This window comes from Lepidochelys kempii, chromosome 5 (genome assembly GCF_965140265.1).
Source record: "Lepidochelys kempii isolate rLepKem1 chromosome 5, rLepKem1.hap2, whole genome shotgun sequence".
Taxonomy (NCBI): Eukaryota; Metazoa; Chordata; order Testudines; family Cheloniidae; genus Lepidochelys; species Lepidochelys kempii.
Genome location: NC_133260.1, coordinates 74372280 through 74394283, shown reverse-complemented (window position 1 = coordinate 74394283; position 22004 = coordinate 74372280). Strand labels below are relative to the sequence as shown.

At 37.8% G+C, this 22004-nt stretch overlaps 1 protein-coding gene across 9 annotated transcripts in view; it reads right to left on the bottom strand.

Annotated features, from left to right (window-relative positions):
- COMMD10 (COMM domain containing 10) overlaps positions 1–22004 on the bottom strand; it is a 160515-nt gene that overhangs the window by 59865 nt on the left and 78646 nt on the right. Inside the window, exon 6 of one of the 9 annotated variants that reach the window (XM_073344760.1) lies at positions 10427–14568. The exons of the other annotated variants lie outside the window; for them this stretch is intronic. Within the exon in view, the coding sequence (XP_073200861.1) occupies positions 14545–14568 (24 nt within the window). The 3' untranslated portion in view covers positions 10427–14544. Of the gene's footprint in view, positions 1–10426; positions 14569–22004 lie in introns of those variants that run through there. 9 annotated transcript variants of the gene reach the window in all.

Genomic DNA, 22004 nt, shown 5'->3' with positions numbered 1-22004 from the left:
TGTTAGTCACTGAAATAAAAAGGTATAAACAAACATACATCAAAAACAGACCAGGATTTCCAAAATGGGTGTCTAAAGTTAGGCTCTTAAATCCATATTTAAATGAAGAGATAAATAAGTGGCCTGATTTTTGAAAGTGTTGATCACCCAATAGCTCTCACTGAAGTCATCCAATGATGTAGAGTCAATACAGTGAAACATATTGAATACAATGTAAAAAAGCCTTATTATCTGTCATAACACCTGAACATACTATTTTAAACAAGGCACATTCATTGATACAAAATTATTATGAAAAAATGCTTACCATGCTTCTGAATATGCATTTCACAAAAACACAATCAGAGTTATGTTATATTAACTGACAAGCAAATGGTCACAGAGAGGCATGGCGTATAACAGGCAATGCTATAATAAGCCCAAGAGACAAAACATAAAAATTTACCAGATCTTCACTCACATTCAAACAAGGACTTCTACTCCTAAGAAGAAGAAGACATGCATCCGACGAAGTGGGTATTCACCCACGAAAGCTTATGCTCCAATAAGTCTGTTAGTCTATAAGGTGCCACAGGACTCTTTGCTACTCCTAAGAAGTCATTCATTAAAAAAGAACCATGCCTTTATCTGTAGGTTTCACTGAAGCTTAGAATTTAAAAAAATAAATCAAACAATGGCCTATTAAACCATCTTCTGTAAGGTTACTTCCACTTACATTAGCCATTCATGGCACCTTTTAATTTAAGCCTTCCATGAATTCTGTACCATTTTATCCAACTTACTATTTACACTTTAAAAAAATTAGGTGCATCTTAAAAGATTCATTAAATATGAGATCTTTTCTTACTACTGTCTGTATTTATAAAGGTGACAATCACTGCAATAGCGGGGCTCTAGTTTATGTGAGTGGACATTTAACTAAATCAACCTGAACTACTTGGAATTTGTAATAAATATATTGTTCTCTTGGCAAAAAAGCACAATTTATTTGTATTTAAACATGAAGATTGAGGCTTTTACAAACCATGAAAAAGACTTATGAGTCATGGATTGTATATTCCAGTGAATCTACACAGTTTTCTTCACTATTTATCATTACTTGTATTAAGCAGCATCCACAATGGGTTCTCATCCACAGAAGAGCACAGTCCCTGTTCCAAAGATCTTACAGTCTAAGCTAACAAGCAACATACCAATAATGGAAGAAAGAGATACATTACATGTCTATAATTTTCATATACACCTTAACATACACAGCCTTTATTATAGGCAGGGCTGAGAATGTCTGGGCAAGGAGATTGGGACTGGGAATCCAGCGTGATGGGCCTCGCACTTGGCAGGCAAGTAGACTGGAACTGGGTTAAGAATCCTGAGAAATGAAGACTAGTTCTAGGTAGTTAAGGAGACTAGGCCAGAGACAAGAAGCCGGGGGTGGGGAGAAGCGAGCAGCCTGGGACAAGGAGAGGATAGGGCAGAACAGACAGTGACCACTATAGCACACTCCCCTCCAGAGCCTGGGATAGAACCCAAATTCCCCGAGTCTCATCATTCCCATGCTGCCAGCAAATATTTGTGAAACCAAAAGGCAAAGTATCCATAGAAGATGACAACCTGTGACTGCTATCAATTATCCATTAGCTCAAGTGGCAGAGATCTGTACAGTGGATCTAAAATTTCCAAACCCTGCTGATGATCCATGTGGGTATCAATATGATACTGTATAATGGGAAAAAAAATCATTTTGCTTTTTTAAAAATATAGGAAACTAGACACACACACACCCCTATGATTAAAGAGCAATATTAAGGTTTCAAAGTCAAGAACTCAAAAGTTAGAAAATGACAGAATTAAGGTTGCCCGTGTATATCATAATGCATACTGTCTTTAATTACATGATCGCATACTGTTTTTTCCACAGGACCCCTATGGCTTGCAGCGGACAGAATGGACTTGCTCTGGGGATGAATCACTGTTTGTAGTGAAGGAGACTCTGGTATAACCCATGCTTTATTTGTTGCAGAAATTGGAAAGGGTGAACGAGGCAAGAGATTGCAGGAAGAGAAATGATGGTCTCAGGGTTAAGGCAGTTGAGTGTTGCCCTGAGAAATGGATTGTATATCTCTGCCTCTGCCACAGAGTTTGTATGTGGTGGGCTCTTAAATTCAATTTTTCACAGGGAGTCACTAATTTTGAATTCCTCATTTTCTTGGGGCCTGAACTGAGTCACTGGTGTCTGATGTGCAGACATGCTGAGTGTTCACAACTGCAACTGAAATCAATCAATGAGAGCTGTGCTTTGAATGTATAAAGTGCTATATAGTGGTATGTACTTTGAAAAATCAGGTCCTAGATATCTCAAATTGGGCACCCAAAAGGAGTGGAAATTTCTGATCTTCATCTCCCTGTGCCTAAGTTCCCCATCTCTCTCTTTCTCGTGTATGTGTAGTGTGTGTATATATATTTAAAAATATTAAAGAAAACTTCTTATACCTATAGGAAAACAAATTATAATTTTGTTACCTATAAAAACTTTTAAAGCACATTTATGCATATGTGCATCTTTCAAATGACATACAGCGGACCCTTACTAGAGCGCGCACCACTATAGCGTGGATTCGCATATAGCGCGGTCGCGGCGATGGATCCCAAATTTAAATATTTAACTTGGGATCTATGGTATCGTGGCCCCCGCTATAACACGGTCCCTGCATTAACGCAGTACCGCACATGGATCCCGAACCCTACGTTCTAGTGAGGGTTTGGTGTATTACCTTCTCTCCTCCCTTATTACCATTTATAGAAAGAACTAGTTTGGCTGAAATTACCATGGTGATAAAGTATATTGAGTTTGATATGTAATTTTGCCCAGATATGATTTCTGGCTCCCAATGATATGCAAGCACCAATGCTGTTGGGTGAAAAAAACCAATTCTTTCTTCTTGTGTTTTTGAGAGAAGAGATATCCAACACTGGACAAAAACCCTTCATTTCTACATTGAAAAGCAGTAATAGTAGGGAAGGCTCTGCATCACCAGCCTATTGAAATATGTGCCAACATGCTCTGATGTGCATCATAATGCGATACAAAATGTCACAAATGAGGCTACAAAATACAGGACAAATTAGTTTACACGCATTAATATAAATATGACAAATCTCTTTCACCTTTAAACCTGTCACATCCTTATTTGATAATATAGTATCCCTGAGCCTAAATTTTCCAGACATGTTTAGACTCTCAAGTTATTTCTCTAGAGCCGTATTTAACCACAACAAAAATCTGTTGTTGCATTAAAAAAACAAGACAGTTTTATCAAGTCTATTTCATTCAGGGTAAAAAAAATGATTATTAAAAAACGATAGCCATGGAAGCTGTTTTAAAGAAGAGACATATGTGGACGTTATATAAAGATACCCATTTTATGCATAAAGTATACAGATAAATAGTAAAAGACTTTTAAGCCTTAAAGAAACATCTTCTGTATTTTCCACAGTATGCATCCGATGAAGTGAGCTGTAGCTCACGAAAGCTTATGCTCAAATAAATTGGTTAGTCTCTAAGGTGCCACAAGTACTCGTTTTCTTTTTTTAAAGGAATCACAACAAATCTTTTAAGCCTACTTTTAACACATTTTAAAAAAAGACCGTTTAAAGAAAAATGTAACAGCTAGTATATGTGAAATAAAAAAGATAAAGTTACTTCATAAAGTGATCAATTAAAAAAATACCACTGACTATTGTCTCGCTATGCATAACTAAACGGTCCCATTTCCCAAAAAATAATTTTAAAACATATAGTTTCAAAATGGGCTAACTAAAACAAAGCCTTAAAATCCCCCTGAAGTCAAACATGGAACTATTTTCAGGTATACTAAGCAATGAACCCAATTAAAGTCATTAACTGTATCTATTCTTGTGACAAAAGAATGAAATTACATCACTCCCAGTAGCACCAACCAGATGCAGACAGTAATCCATGACTAATTTTACAGTATACTGTGGGATTAGTAAAGAACACATAACTAGATTCATTTGAATAATTTAGTGAGCAGATTTTGCAAGCAAGATGTTCATTTAGGAATATTTAACAATGTCTATAAGTAGTGAAGCGTCTAAAAATCTACTGTACTAATGAATGCTTGAACCATACAGTCAGTTCAAAATTCATGTGTAAATGTAACTACAGCACATCAGCAGTAACTAAATATGAAATGCAATGCAGACTCTTTTCCCTTTAAATCCTTCTCTGCTCTATTGAGTGTTTGTCTTCTCAATACTGGATTAAATTTAGCGACTATTAAACTTGGATGAATTTAAACACACACACAAACACAAAGTCATGATCCAACCATGAAGCTTACATTCTTAACACTTAAAAGACTAGATTCAAACAATTTTAACAGCAATTTACATTCTTAAATATCCTGTAAAAAGAGAAAATATTAAATGTCATCTGTACACCAAATGAGACACACAGATGTGCTGATCCGGAGTGCAAAAACAAAAAAAAGACAGGCATTACACTGTTTAATGCCGTTTCCTTCTACTAGATTTTATGTCTACAGTTATTATGGTCAATCTTAAATATTGTGCTCTGATGCCAAGATGGATTAGACAGGAATATAATTAATTCAATTTTCCTTATCGCTGTACAAATGATAGTGAGTTAGTTTTTCAAATGGAATTTTTATCTTGTAGAAAAATTACACATTGGGCCCGAGTCTTCTTTCATTTATAACAGTGCAAATCAAAACTAAATCCAATAAGGCCTGATCTACACTAAAAACTTAGATTGACATTGCTCAGAAGGATAAAAAATTCTCCGCCTTGAATGCCCCAGCTATGCCAAATTTTTCACCCGCAACTGACGTAATTGTGCTGACATAACACCTGTGGTCAATGGAGGAATATTTCCGTGGAGCTAACTACCATCACTAAGGGAGGCAGAGTTCCTACAGTGATGGAAAAATTCCTTCCATTGCTGTAGTCTGCATCAATACCGTGGGGTTACAGCAGGATAGCTGCATCTATGCTGCTGTAGCCCCCCGAAGTGCAGACAAGACCTCAGTCATGCGAAACTCACGTGAGAGGAAAAATGGATCTTTAAGTTTGGGTAATCACATGTCCTAGTTTACCATGTTGTCACTGTTTGGAATTACTGCCGCAGTGCCCTAATCAGCTCCATAAAACCAATTCTGTCCCTATTTCAGTAGAACCATCTAGAAAGATGTTCAGCTACCTCTGTCTAAAAGGCCACTTTGATGTCTCCTGCTCTATTCTTTTCTTGCCTCCGGCCTTGGCACCCTTTCCTGTAAGGTGCCAGGTTTCTGCAACTTCTAGTAAAACCAATGGGAGTTCAGAATACGCAACACCTTGTGGGACTGGACCCTTACCACTGAAGTCAGGCCCACCAGCCTGATATTTCACCCATCAGCCTCATTTTCCTTTTCCTCTGCTTTGATGCGGTTGCACTCCTGAGAGGAAATCTGAAGCACAAGATGAAATGGTATCCCGTCCAGACAAGAGGAAGTGGATCAGAAAGAACGTGGGTTGGTGAACAAAAGGTTAGATGAGGATAGGTGCAGCTGCTGTGGCCAACTATGGCAAAAAAGTAGGAGGAGAAAAGGGCGCTGAAGTTGCAGGGGGGAGAGAGCCAGAAGAGGTTATAAGGCTGGGGTAGAAAATGTAATATGTCCTCATCTGGTATATGGTGTGTCCCCCACCCAAACAAACAAATGTGATCTCTTCATTCAGCCTCTAATGATAAATCTAGTTTAAAAATCACCAACAACTAAACAATAAGCATCAAACTGTACATAGGCACTTTACATAGGATAAGGATAAGATTTTCTTTAACTTTTTCAGAGTCAGTTTTAGGTGCACTGGTACTCTAGCAGAAGATTTTTTCTCATTTCTTACCAAAATGAAGAGATGTTGATATTTGATTTTAAGTAACAGATAGAATAAATCACATCTCATATCACATCTTCAAGAGGTATCCCTAAAATGCAGGTACATTAATAAAATAAATCAAATAAGAATGTATCAACCTTCAAGTGGTTTCCCTTCCTTACTCTCTTTTCTATTTTTCCCCTTCTTCCATCTTTCTTAGACTTTGTCTCCTATATTTGGTCTATCTCCTTTCTCTCTCTCATTTTCCTTATTCCTTTATGTTATTTTCTTCTCTCTTCCCACATCTCTCTCCATTCTCATCCCATCTATTTCCCTCTTCCATTGGGTCTCATTTCTTTTCCTCTTTTTCGGTATTTAGCATATTTTACATTCCTCCTATTTGTTCTCTATGGCACACTCCTTGTTCCCTCACACCCATTTCCCTCCCTAAATTTATTCTTTTTTCCCTCCTCCAAATATCACACACAGACCCATTAAATGGTAGATGTATTCCAAGACCTTCTACCCTCCACCTCCAGAGATGAACTCCTGGGAGTTCAAACTGGTCAGTCTATTTGTTTAGCCAAATGCCTCTTGAGATGGGCTCATGAGGTTTCTTCATGCCCTTCACCTTCTAGAGACAATTTCTACTCCTTTGTTCCTGGATCTTTCCCACATGCAAATCACGCTGTTCCCACCTCCTCCCACCCCCCCTGCACACAGACACACTTTCATTTATCCATGGGTCTTCTCCTTTCATTCATTGCCTGGTCTGTGATTAGCCTGAAATTTCTTTTTATAAGGTCTCAGGTTGTGGGAGGGGGAGAAGAGAGAAGGACGACAGCAGCTGTTGCTGCTGCATTCTCCCAGAAGGCAGTACACACAACTTCTGTTCTCTACTGCAGGTGAGTGGTGGCTACTGGCTGCTAACATCCCATGAGAGCATTAGGAGTTTTCTTTTATTTCATCTCTCTTTGGAGCAGAGTGACCCAGATTTTTAAAGGGAAATTAGGCATTGCTGCGCCCATCATTGTCCCAGCTAAATGATTTAGGAGCCTAAGCCTCCTTTTTCAAAAGGAATTTAGGCACTTAGGAACCTAAACCCCATTGACTCCATTGGATTTTGTTTCCTAAGTGTGTAAATTCCTTTTGAAAATGAGGCTTAGGTGTTGCAGCACTGAGCACAGCAATGCCTAAATCCTTGTGAAAATCTGTGACAGTGTCTTTTGTTGGCCAGACACAGCAAAATTGAAATTTGCTTCATGAACATCAAAACAAGGAAAAAAGGTCAAATAAAGCCTTTACAGGATTGTTTTGGCACTCTCCATAGCATTGTATCCTAGGCCTAGGTGACTTCCTAAGGCACCTATGCCTAATGCCACTACTAGATTTCTCTTTTCTTTTCCAGCTCAAAATCAGGGTGCAAGGTTGCTAGAAAAACAGCACAACAATACTGATCAATTTTCAGTGCTTCCTGATCTCCAACCCTGTACAAAAGACAGCATAGACATGACACTTCTGCTATGGGAACTAGAATATCATTTTGTCCTCTACCTTTGGTTTCTAACACCACAGTGCTCACCACTGAAAACGACAGTAACATACATCGACTTGAATATGCCACTTTGAGGCCTATTAAGGCCCATTGTCTATAAAAGTTTATTGAAATAAATATTTCCAGTCTAATTCATATTACAATTCTGCATGTTCCTATTAAATGAAATTTCAGGTTGAGTAGATTTCCAAATTAATCTATTAAAATTCAATTCAAATGGCTAAAACTAACTTGTCCTAAGATATGGTTGAGTTGTCTCACTCCCTTCCGCACTTGGCAGTATTTTCATGAAAGCAGGGTTAGTAGTGGAAGTTAAATTGAGCTTGAATGCCCCAGAAGAGCATTTGGCGTCATCACAGTGCCTTCCCTATTGTGTGCTGAGCCCAACATCCCATGAGAGAATTAGGAGTTCTCTTTTATTTCAGCTCTCTTTGGATTGTGTTTTATACTCACTGACTAGTGCACTGAGGTATCACAGTTTAGTCCTGGTGAATGGAGAAGATTCACAGCACAGTGCTGTAATGCTCAGCTTCTTAAAGACCTTCCAACACCAGGAAAAACACTCTGCTTGGAGAGAGCTTTTTGCTTTTCTATATTTTCTGCCCTAGTTTTTCGTGGGGAAATAGCATACAAATTTAATTCCTGCCCCATATGGTTTTATATTTATTTGATATTATACGAATATAAAGTCACTCTCAGATATGTTATTGAAAAGTGTTATGAACATGTATATTGTAACATTTACAATTTTAAACATTTTTTTAATAACAAAATATTTATCAGAAATTTTCTGCTCCCAGATATTCATCTAAAGAAAGAATGTTCCTTTTGCTACATCATGTCCTTTCCAGAGCAACCAATTATGAGGTCACAAAAAATAGCAATTACATTAACTGAAGAAAACACATCAGGGATAAATGAACCATTAGGGACATCCATGAAAACAGGATGTTTGTCTTCAATATTAAGAGCAGGAGAGGAGAAATAAAAGAAAATAAAAATTATATCTGAAGAATTGTTTCCTATACTGAATGGTTTTCAAAAGCGATCCATGAGATATTAACATGCCTCTAAGGAAAAGAAAAGAATACCACAGGCAAGCAGATTGTAGACACCTTTTTACTCCTGGAAGGAAAAGCAGAATACATGAGGTGAACTTGCAATTGGGACGGAAAGAAATGGCTCCACCACAAAACCGTATTTCTTCTCCTTTTACTTCAATACTGTACCATCATAAGCAGTGTCTAGTTGGGACCAGATCCCCCACACTTCTTGCCCAAGCAAAATCCCTATTGACTTCAGTGGAAGTATTCACTGAAAAAGGAATACAATACTAGACACTGTTAGCATAATAGCACTACTGTCAGTTAACAGCTGTGGAACAACCAAAAGCGGGAAAGAGATTCTTCCGCAGGGTACAGGAATTATCACTAACAAACAGATATTCACTACATTACCTCACACTTTCTGCAAGAGTCCTGTTGGTCTCCTTATTACCACTGGATCAGAAGACAGGCACGTCCATTTACAATTAATCTGACATCTTCACCCCATCTTTTCAGACCAAGAGCTGGATGTGGTTATTTATGGATACGTGACCTCCATGCTTGATTACTGTAATTCATCTAATCCAGGAATGAATCCATACATCTTGAAAAAAGTCCAATTCATATAAATTGCTGCAGCCCACCTACTCAGCCACCCCAGGTCACAATGAGCTCACCATCTCAGTACTCCACTGCCTGCACTGGCTTTTTGTTGTATTCAGAGCACTATTCAAAGTCTCTGTTCTACTATTCAAAACTTTCTATGGGACTGATCCAAAAGAGCACCACTCCATTCACAACCACCACCACTCTGTGATTATACACAGTTATGCTTCATCATAATAGTGAAATTGTCAACCAATAAGAGAAGGCTCAAAAGTGCAGGGGATGGAACTTTCGCCTGAGCTGAACAAAGATTGCAGAACTCACTACTAGAAAAGATAAGAATGACAATGGATCTCAACTACATTCAGAACTAGAGGCAAGCACCAGTCCCTCAACTTAGCTTTCCCTCTAAGTATCACAAACATGTAACTATACCTCCAACAAGCTAGGAAGGTAGAATGAGATTGCTATTCCTACTTTTATATAGATGGGAGGCACTCTGCTACTACAGTGATGAAGGCTAGCAAGAAAGACAGAGAGGATCTATGTTTAACAACCATGCTAGTTAAAGAAGCAACGCATGACTGAGGAGAATTCTCAGCAGATTGGAGCATATGTCTCTCTTGTAAGGAAAACACATTTCAATCCTCCATTCCGTTAGGATATACTTCAGTCCCAAAGCTATCTTGTTGGAAGAATATCATTGGTTTCGGTTTTAAATGCTTTTGAGTTTTGTTCTCATTTCAAGAAAAACCATTATGTCCTTCTGACATAAATTTAACCAAAAAAAACCCACAACCTTTATTCTTTTTCTCCCACAGCATGTAAAACCTGACTGAACCTAACTGAATTCTAACAATCTCTAAATACATATAAAAATCAAATACATTTAAAAATCGAATTGCAAGTTTTCAGTCATTTGCTTAAATCTTTAAAAAGCACAGCTAGATTTTTTTCTTCACAACGGTAACTTATAAAGGAGCACATTTTTAATTAGAGAAGTTCAGGAGCCAGATTCACATGCATCTTTATTAGCCAACCAGAACTCCTCATGACACTGGAGGAATTCATCCTGAAGGAAGAGTTTCCAAAGCCACCTTCCTTTGGGGATCCTGTTAGGTCATGCAGCTTTACTTGATGACCAGGGCTGCTGAAGGGATGCACTAAATAAAACCACATCTTGTCCACATCCCATTTTCAGCCAGCAACACACACTTTTTCAGCTGCCCTTCCCTCAATGGGTATCTGTACACAGCAGCTAGAAGGAAGTGTGCAGGAAGTGCAGTGCAGGAAGACAGACATGCGCTAGCTCTGCTCAAGCTAGCATGCTAAAAATAGTTGTATGGCTGCAGCAGCACAGGCAGACCAAGCTAGCTGCCCCAATACAATCCCATTCAATTATTTGCGTGCATACGTACTTGGGCAGCTAGCTCATCCCACTGTGGTTATATTGCTATTTTAGCAGACTAGCTCAAGCAGAGCTAATGCATGTCTGTCTACTCGTGTTGGGAAGAACAATCCCAGCTGCTGTGTAGACATACCATATGTTCCACTGCCTCTTTCCCTTCCTCCTAAGGTACAGGAGAGGTGGTGATCACTGTCCCTGGGGCTTCCCCACCCTGAGGAACTGCCCACCTCAGGGTCCTCAGACAGCATTTACAACACTGACATTAGCCAGCATCATCACTAGAAGAATTTGACCGTGGAGCTCTAACAGTAATTCTCTCAGATTCTCCTTGGGGGGAGGGGTGGGAGGGTAGAATCCTTTCAATTTGTACAATTCATCTCCTTGTGAAGAGATCAAATGAAGGCTTAACGTATATTACACTGCTCCACGTAATTAATCAGTCTTCAAATGCTCACTCTTTTCCCCTGTCCCTACCATATAATCCCAAAGAAAGTTGGTAATAAACTAACAGCTGTTTCCTGCTGCATTCTGAAACAAACTAAAGCAACTAATCCAGCATTTTTATCATAATATATCATATAAATTCCACCCAAAAGCACCAATATTTTACTTATATACAGGCCATAATAATCACGGAAAAAGCTGCAGATGACTAACACTTTATTAAATACTGCTTATTAAACAAAAACTCCAATACACCAATTAGGTTGAAAATTTTAATTATCAAAAGTCAGGAAACTCAAAAACTAAGATTCCCACTGAAATGTAAATTTAGCTAAATTATACATGTATAATATAGTAATTTTGATTAATTTTAAATTTATGCTTTAATATTTTGTTTTCCTCATCGAACCATCCTGTATTTTTGTTATTTTTATAATGAAAAAAATGCCCATTTGATTTCCTGTGCTCTTATTTCAGCACGTAAGCACTGAAACAATCATTGGCATGGAACTAGTCTCACAGTGAATTAATTAAATTAAGTGCTATATTTGAATGTCTAATCATGATTTAAAAAAAAATGCAACACTTAAATAACAAGTCCTGAAAAAAAAGAGAGAAAGAGGTACATCTCAAATGCTCAGCTCTCTCAGTTTTACTGATTATTTGACATCAAAAACCAGAGATTATGCTCTAGAAAGGGAATTGGAAGAAATATAATCTAATTTTATTACCCTATGAAGCTGTGCAGAGCAGGGCCCCTTGACAGTAAGACCTACTCACTAGGCTTGTTTATGGAATTCTGGACCAGTTGTAGATCAAAATATGGAAGATCCTGTTTTTCACAGCTTCTATACTATATGGTAGTAAAGTGAAGTTCTATTTCTTGTAATTGCTGTGATGATTAATCCCTTGTAAGAATGGGCTCTTACAACATGTTAATTTCATGTCTAATCACTGAAAAATTCAACTGTAGTTATTTCTAGTGTGCACACCTCCAAATACACACACATTTATACGTACATATAAATAGAATGGTTAATTTTGCACACATATACTATCTGCTAAAGGAAATAAAAAATACGCAACACACACAGTATGTCATTTTAAAAGGCTTTGAATTTTCTTCCCTTTTTTTTTTTTTGATTTTACCAAAACACATTTTCTCATTGACTGCTAGCGAATATGGCAAATTTGCAATATTTAAGAGAAGCCAGCACTGATGTCCCACAAGTGCAGCCACTACCATCAGATATTGTGATGACACAAGGGGGCAGTGAACATACCAAATGGTTGTTTCCTACACAAAAGTTGTTTCCTGTGATGTAGCCCTACAGAATGTAGGAAGCTCATCAGCCAGTAAACCCAGAACACTCTTCAAAAAGTCACTGTTAGAGGCACAAGCCCCTTCAAACATGCAATATGAGGCTACACAAGGGAGCATGGCTCCCCACCTCAATTCCTTTTTACCACTCAATAAGGAGATATGACTAATCTGGATTTATCAAATGATGAATGGCTAGAATGCTGTGCTACCTTATTTCTGAACTATCCAGTTCATTTAATCATAGAATCTAAATTTATTTTATCCTCTTCCATTGTTGTATTGGTGTATTAACACAGTTAGGACTGGAGTATGTGACGTTTTTCCCTTCAAGTCAGTACTGAACTAATGACTAGGCTTTGTATTTGGGAATGATGTACTGCTGGAGGTGTCATCTTTCAAATGAGAAGAGAAACACAGAGGTCCTAACCATTCGTATTTATGAAAGATCCCATGGCATTTTTCACAAGTATTCTGGCCAAATTCTGACTTGGGTAATTACAGTCTGTGTACTTAAATTCCCTGGTTATTCACTTGTAATTAAATTCATTCAAATGCTGGTAAATCAAACCTTGCCCTCTGCACCATTTGCGTCTTAGCTGGTCCAGCAAAAAGGGCTTTAGTAAGGTGAATTTCACACTTCTTGAATAAAATTTGTACCCGGTTACAATTAATATTCATTTCAGGAGTGGATGAAGTGTGTGTGTACAGCATAAATAAAGGCACATTAAATGAATATGAGAGACAGAGAGAGAAAAATACCTCACTGTAAATCCCTTTGGGATCCTTCAGGATGAAAGGCACTATATAAATGCAAGGTGATTGCATAGTAAAGAACTATGTGAAAGTAAAAGTGAAAGCATCTTCCTGAAAAATGGTTTTATAGTTGCTATTCTAGGAATAGGAACAATTGCAACTATATGCATGGATTGTATTGATTAGAGTCATTCTTTATGTAATAGCCACATGTGATGCTACAATTATATTGAGAGGCATTGTTTTGGATTCCACAGGTACACAACTCTCCATATACAATTTACACGTTTGATGTCTATAACAGTGATCTCACACTTTTTCACCTAGTGATTTCACCTTTTCTCCTACCATAAAAAGTGAAATTCTATTCTTTGCTTGAACATGTCTTCAGTTTCCCTTTAAAAGTTGGAGGGAATAATCTCTTTAGTCCTTGTAATGTTTTAACTAATTCACAAAATCATTATTCTTACAAAAAATCCGCTAATTATTGGGTTTATTTGATAAAAGTGGCATCATGAGGGGTTTTGTGACAGCAACTGAGAATTTACAAAAAAAATCAACGGCAATTTCAAGTAATTTTATTTCTAAACATAATTTTAAAATTTTTATAGAAACCTTTAGATGACAGCATTGATTTTCTTTTTACTGAAAGACTTTGTTTGCCAGAGTTGGGCTGGGGAGGAAGGATATCATATAAGTTTGACAAAATGACAGTATACTGTCCTTGTGTTTTATGAATATAGAAAGATTAACTAAATAACTAAAAAAGTTAATCTAATCCTAATTTTCTAAATTCAATGTGACATTATTAGAAAATATTAAACATATTAGGGTAACTGTTTCTTCAATTCCAATGGCAACAGGTTTTTAGGCAGATACTATAGACAGCAAAAAACTACTGATATGAGGAAATAAATCCAAAGTTGATAATTTACAAAGGAAGAGATGCCACAAGGCTAACGGTAGAATTTTCAAAGGCACCTAAAAAAACTATGATATCTGTGTTTTTAAATCACTTAAGTGCTTTAGAAAATCCTACCTATGGGAACAAAGTAAAATTATTAAAATACAGCATAAACTGGTTCAGAGCCCTGTAGAACTAAATCCAGGAGCACATACAGGGACCAGGTTAACATTCTTGAATTGTAGAGCACCCTCTGTCTGCTCCACTCTCGAAAAGTTTGTGTATGTGACTCAATTTCATAGTGTTGTGGGAGTTTTACATTACAAATATAAGATGGCTTCACAGGGACATACTACGTTTAGTAACAACCCAAACTGTAACCATCTGATTCCTGGATGGCTTATGAGAAGTGAATTAGTCTCAGTCCAGTTTCCAGTGGGCAGGTGTCCACATCGAGATGGCCATCACAACTGGCAACCTTGTTAGTAGTTCCAGCAGACTCAGGGGTTGAACAGACATTGAGATTGAATTACGCTCTCCCCACTAGGTGGTCCCTCGATGACAAGTTTGAAGCACATTGGGAGTGAGTTGTGAGGTAACCTGTACTGCTGATTAGTACCCAGAATGTCCCTTTAGCTGTGGATACAATAGAGAAAGGACTTCAGTCTTCAGGACTATTTCACTTGAAAACAAAAGCATTGTTCTCAACCCCTAAACTTTCCAAAATTTAAATGGAGACATTCTGTAAAAATTGGATAAGTTAATTTTGAAGGCCCTGAAATTTGACCAGTAACTGAGAGACTTTTTTCCCTAAGAATTCATTAGTGTGACTACTCAAAGTTTCCCACAAAATTGGTAAGAAAGCTAAAGTGTTGCAATAAACAGAGCATCAATAGGAAACCAAACTAGAATAAAATGTAAAGTAAAGTAGTGGCACTAGAAAATACAATACAATTACTTGAGAGTTATTCTGAAGAGAAGATTTTGTTTAATAATAGCCGAGAAAAAAATCTGTTTGCCAGGAAAGTAGAGAGATTGTAGAAGTCAAAAGGTACAATATTACGAATGCTGCCAAAAAAGTAAGAAGAAGGCACCAAGTTTTATCTTGATTGTTGAATTTATAAAACTAAAAAAAGCATTGACAAAACTGTATGAAACTCTTCCATTTCCATTCTGCAGATGCTGTGAAAATTTAAAGCAGAGCAAACGCTTAGATGGCAAGGAAACAAACCTGCCTTTTAAAACAGATTGCTGAAACTAATCAAGTCAAGATACAGTAGAAGATGCTACAACAGAGGAAACTAGATGAACCAAGAGCTATGTTTTTACTGAGTACAGTGTGGAAGAACAATTTTTCACATAGCAACCTTAAAGCCTTTTAGAAAAACTGTTAAAGTAATTGGAAGAATTAAGTAGGCCACGGCTGCATATGCTTGTGGCAGCCACAGAGGTAAGAAGCTAAAGCGTGTTGATAAAACTATCTGAAAGGGAGTTTTCTTCATGTTCTGCTTTTTCTACAGTAGGTGATTTTTTTCCACATGTTGAAGGCTTGCACTGTGATAATAAGCAATTTTTAATTAGGTTGAACAGATTTTAAAACAGGAACATTTTATCCTTCTTTAAATTACTATATTGAGAGATGGAGGTATAGTATAGTACAGTATTATCATTTGCATCACAATAGCTCAAAGGGCTCCAGTGAATTCTGGGCCCCTTTGAACTTGGTATTATACAAACACACAGGCAGAGACAGTCCCTGCCCAGAACAGTTTGCAAACCTAGGCCCCAATTCTGCAATATACAATGTGCAAACGGACTGAAGCCTCTGCAGCAGGGCCCAACTGAAGTCAGTAGAGCTCTGCATAAATGCAGCAATCTGCCTAGACTTCCTGCAAAGACTCAGGGCTTGTCTGCACTAACACTTAAGTCGATGTAACTTACGTTGCTCAGGGGTGTGAAAAAACACCCCCGAGTGACATAAGTTATATTGACTTGAAGTGGTGGAGTAATTACACCGACAGGAGTGTGCTCTCTTGTTGAAATAGTATGTCTTCACCAGATGTGTTACATCGGATGCAGCTGAGCCAATGTGGCATGGTAGTGCAGACAAGCCCTTAACTTCAAACATGTGTAGTCCTGCTGACGTTAAACATATCATATGCTAAGTCTTTGCAAGACTGAGGCCTAATAAAGACAAAATCAGAGTACTAACAAACACTACGAAGGAAAGGGATGAGGATAGCTAATATGTTTCTTGGGTTAGAATGGAGAGCTATGTATACTCTTGTGGGAGGGTGATTTTTTAATACCTCTTTCTGCTTTTTAAAACGTTAATACTTCTGGGATTTTTTTCATTATTATTAATTTGACATTGGAAGTTTGATTTGTCCATTTTAAAAGTAATGTGTTTCTTTTTAAATGATAGCACTATCCTAATGCAACATATTTTTATGCATGGAATATTTACACCATAAAATATTTTATTTGAAGCTGGAAATTAAAGTAAATTAATGATTATGTAATTTCATGGCAGGTCTGTATGAAACAGTTTCAGGCTGTCAGTGATGCCCAAACTATATTTTAATAAGTATCTTCCCCAGTTTTCAAACATCATAGACGTGAAAACTTTACTTCACTTCTCGTTCACACAGGTATTTCTAAAAACCTGTCTCTACAGGTACTGTAGATGGCTCCAGGACGAGAACGCCAGATCTGAGTTTTACTATCTTTGGATAAGGTGAACTGGACTCTGGACCAGATTTCATAGTTCATACCCATTAGATCCTGTATCTTAACGCAAAAGCGTTTTATTAGTCTCTGGCATAGCACGGTTTCTTAGTGATCTCTTCAGCGTTTACCAATCTGGACCTCAATTAGGCAGACACTTGAGACATCCAAGCAGATTCTCCCATTTTGGTCTAATAGCCAGAGCAAGTCTTGTCATTTTTTACTGACAGTTAATGAGGGGTATCTGAGGCCCAATCCAGCAAATCTCTTAAGCATATGCTTAATTATAACCATGAGCTGTCTGAAGCCAATGGGAATATTCATGCATATAAAATTAAATAAGTACAGTATTGCCAACCCCAAACATTTAAAAACCATGAATCAGACGTGCAAAAAATTATGACACTACTTGTAGTGCCCCCACTGGCTTAAAAAAAATCATGATTTTTATAAATTAATAAAATTTGGTTCTTTTTATTTGTATTCTGGTTTCTGAGCCTTTATAGGGCACTTACATATTCTAAAGCTTTTCTCCACTGCCATATGGGCTAGACACTTTTTTTTTTTGGTGGTGCGGGGGAACGACAGCTGAGAGGCTTCTAGAAAAAACACAAAATGTGAAACTTGCAGTAAAATTGCAAAAGTCGGCAACACTGTTCTTGACTGCTGTGCTGGATCAGGGTCTTAATGAACTACTGTCTTTACTTTGCAACTGGTTGGCCCCTTTTCAAATTCTCTGAGGTGAGCTCAGCTAGATTTTTCCCTCAACTTGTCTTTCCTTTGGAGGTGCAGGAAACAATGCAGGCTTGGTTCCCCTGTGAATCTCAAATAGGATACAAGGCTCAAGCTTTTCCCCATAGGGCAATGCAATACAAAGCATCTCTCAGGCCCAAAGCAAAGTAGAGGTCTCTTTCATTTTTTAATTAATAGTATTGATATATTTATGTGCTAAAATTTAATATTCTTAAATTTTGCCATGTAAAACTTACTTAAATCTAGTAAGAAGACTAAAGTATTTATTCAGCTGAGCATAATGAATTTAAAGCTGAGACTTTTCAAGTTAATTCACAGTTATATGTAAACACAGTCTATTTGCTGGGTTTTTAAACTTTGTTTCACTTTTTTTTCTTCTTCCAAACAATACTCAAGTAAGTTTTATTGCCTTTAATAAAATCAGTAACTGTGAAGAATCCACTTGTGCATTTGGTCCCTTTATCTTGAAATTCCTTGCTTCTTTAGGTTCAGGTAATTACAACGAAGGAACTTCTAAAGTGCACACTATGGGCACATTTAACATTTATGACGAGGGAAAATGATAGCGGGGTTAGTGTCTTATTACCTTAAATGATGGTGTTCAATAATGAATGGTGTTCTACAATGCAGCTTTAGTGCTAGATCTATTGACTGCCACCACATTGTTAATAAGGTATTAGTTTACATACTTCCTAGAACAAAAATTTAAAAACCCCAGTGGTAATTAAAGACAACCTCTGATTTAGAAACCCGGTAATGGGACAATAGAAGTCCTATTTTTAACATTTTCAGTTTGGTATTTCTAGACTATTAGGAACTTGTAATGACTCTTATTAAAGGAGCACAGTCAACCTGGTTCATCAAGCACACACACAAAATCATTTGCTTAAGTTGGTTTCCCTTGCAGATGTGAAGGCAAGGATAACTGATTTTTTAGAAAATTTGATCTTATCTAACAGGAGACGAACAAAAAAATCAAAATTCTGATTTCTTTTAAAGGAATTACATAGAAGTGCCATACTTCACAGAATCAAAGACTTCACATTTTTGGGTAATTACGTTATCAGTGAATCAACTTGCAGCAAACTCTTAGGTGACATTTTAATGTAAGAATCTTGATGGAACCTACCCAGACAAAGAGCCTGACGTGTTTTATAGCCTGAATTCTTACCACATCTTCTGTAGCATATACTAAAGTTCCTTTGGCTACACCAGATAGACTTGCTAGCCCTGACAGATACAAAAGCATAGCTAAATGTTCCACATGCAGAAAGGTTGTCCCAAAGATGAGGGCACAATCAATTTTTCATCATCTGAATAACTTCTGTTTTGCATATCCCCACCTCAACTTTTCTTTCTAGAATCACAATTCAAGTTTCCTGTTCTTTTCTTTTGGCAGTCCTAAAGAATATGATCCTCCTCCTTAATGGTCAACGCTCACCTTTGCTTAGAAGCCTGCATAAGGTTCTCTTAACCGATTAAGGTCCACAGCAGTCTTGTATAGTAGGCCCATTGAACCAACAATCATGTAGGGGAGGATCTCTGTACCCTGTGCATGGCATGAAGGGGAACTCCTATTGGCTTCCAGTTAATGGAAGTACACCTCTACCCTGATATAATGCGGTCCTCAGTAGCCAAAAAATCCTACCGCGTTACAGGTGAAACTGCGTTATATCGAATTTGCTTTGGCCTTGAGCATTTCCGTTATTAATAGTCACTTCCTGCCCCCTCAGAAGCCCCGACCCATCCAACCCCCCCACCTCTCTGTCCCCTGACTGCCCCCCCAGACTCCTATTCCCCTATCCACACCCCCACCCCCAGTCAAGCCCTCCCGGACTCCCACGCCCTATCCAACGCCTCCGTCCCCTGACCGCTCCGCCCCCAGAACCTCTGAACCATCCAACCCTTCCTGTCCCCTGACCACCCCCCAAGATTCTCTGCCCCTTATCCAACCACTCAGCCCCGGCCCAGCACCCTTAAGATGCTGCTCAGAGCCGCATGTCGGAGCCAAACACGCTGACGCGCTGATCCACCGGACCGCGCAGCCCCGCCTCGCCCCCCAGAGCGCTGCTTTACCGCGTTATATCCGAATTTGTGTTATATCGGGTCGCGTTATATCGGGGGCGAGGTGTACCTTCTCATAGATCTCAGGTGAATTTCATTCCTATCCCTGCTAAGCCGTCTGCACAAAGCCCAGTTATTTTGGGGTTGCATGGGAAGAAGCATTTGAAGTGATTTGAGAGTCCCAGATAACTTTTATACATCCAGAAGGGAGAAAACAATCTCAGAAGACAAAACATTAAGCTTGCAAAATAGAGCTCATTTTATAAAGAAGTCATAATTAAGTCTGACAAACCAAATGCCATTCAACAAACCACCATCAAAACCTGAACAAATAACTAGTTCAAGTCAAAAATATAAAAAAGCAAGCCAAATACTGAATATCCATAAGAATGGAATTCATAATTATTTTCTCAATAGAATCAGATTTACTATCTCATCATGTTTTGCTTAACCTCAAGGACAGAATAATTGACAGAATAAATTGTTTAGCCTCAAAGTCATAAGAGAGTATATTTGTGTAAATTCCATACCAGAATAAAGCTTTTCTGGGATATTTCCAGCACACCAGGAGGTTCCAGGGATATTTCACAAAGGATTTGTTTTTTAAATGTAAGTTTATAAAATTCATTGTGTACCCACCACCTCTGCCAGCATGTTTAAGGTGGGCATTCAATACGTAAATCTGGAATTAATTCAATCTTCACTTTTGTTCTACAGTGGGTGCAAGATTAATAAAAAAGCATGAGCCTAGGGCCCCTGAATCAATTTTACTAAAATACCTACGCAAGGAACTGCTAGGAAATGTTCCCCCTTTATTTTTTAAAAGAGCATATTTTCCCTCTAACAATACAACAAGATACCAGATTTGGTAAACTACACAGCAGACACTTTTTTTGTGCGCTGGCCTTGGATGTTTATGTGCGCACTGCAGGGCTCCAACATGGCAGCAACCATTGGAAAGCCAAAGTTTCATCTAGCAACATACTCATCTAATAATTTCAAGAAGTTCAAAGAAATTCTGTCCACCAGAAAGTTTGGAAACACTCATTAAGGTACCAACATCAACCTGAGTATCATTCAATTTTCAACCAGATGCCACAGACCACTACCCTCAATCATTATCCCAAGGAAGACTCTACATGCCAGCATGTAAATTGAGACTTCCACCTATTAGGTGGGGCTGGAGACCTAGCTTTCCTCCATCCTCTTGGTATGGACCTGATCCAAAGTCCACTTAAGTCAATGGAAATCTTTTCATTGAGTTTAATGGTCTTTGAATCAGGCCATTATGATTTGCACTAGACCTGCCGCTTTCCATTTCTCTGGTTTTGGTTTACATAAGATTTTTTTTTAAGTTTCACTGAATTTCCTTATCTTAAAACTTAAAAAAAATAACTATGATGTTCCAGTCACGCTATTATAAATTAAAAGATTGCTTAGAAGTATAATCCAACTGGTATAGTTTGTTTATTTGGGGAGGTGGGGGGGTAGAGAATATTTTTTAATGTTTGCCAAATATTCATGAAAACAGAGACACACTGGGGAAAACATGGACTTCACAACTGAAAGAAAACAATTTATATTGTAAATCATTTTGGTGGGGGTGGGGGAGTAGCAGGGTGTCAAACTAGCATTCTCTTAGTCTTAATCCATAAAAGCAGCAGATACAGGTCAGCCTATTATTAAAGAATTATTGTTCGACAGACAATATAGTACTGCTGTTTGGAGAATGAAGCACTAGGCACCACAAAGTGTTACTAAGAACAAGCTATTGCCAATACAGAAAGTGGAGACAGCTATCACATAGTGTGTTCTTGTGGTTGAAGAATGGTGGAAAAGTTTCTTTTATTCTATTGAAACGATATTAAAATAATTCATTGCAACAAGGCCAGTTTAACCTTTTTTCTTCCTTCACTTCACTCATTCAAAAAATTCAATTGTTTTGAATTGATTTTCCTGGAGTTATTCTTCAGTCCAATTGGAGCAAGGAGGATGTCCCTTCCTTCACTCAAGCTCTTTGTTTTATTATACATATTGGTTTATAGATTTAAAGGTTTTAGTCAATATGGGGTTCGGACTGAATAGATAATTGTCATGACCTGTCCCTCTGTGTGGCTTAATGAAGTAAAAAAAAATTAAAATCTGCAGCAGTTTGGCAGCCTCACAGCCTGTGAAGGTTCATTAAATAAGAGATGGCATGTTTTATCATTCACCTTCGACTACCAAATTCACAAGGCTAACAGAAGGTTTACCATGGGAGGTAGAGAGAGATCAGACAATATCCTAAATTCACCCTTCCAGTAAAACAGCATGTGGTTGCTACAATTACTAAGTGAGCTCATCAGAAACGTAGTTCTAGGTGAATTTGTTCTTTAACCTTTTATGCTACCATCTCAAGGAAAAACAGGTGGTATGCTGTTTGTGCCCAGAACCAGTAAAACAAAACACCAATTGGGAAACAGTAGCATGAAAAAATATTTGATGTAGTCTTTGTCTCTAAGTTGCAGCATTTGATTAAGGAAATGCTT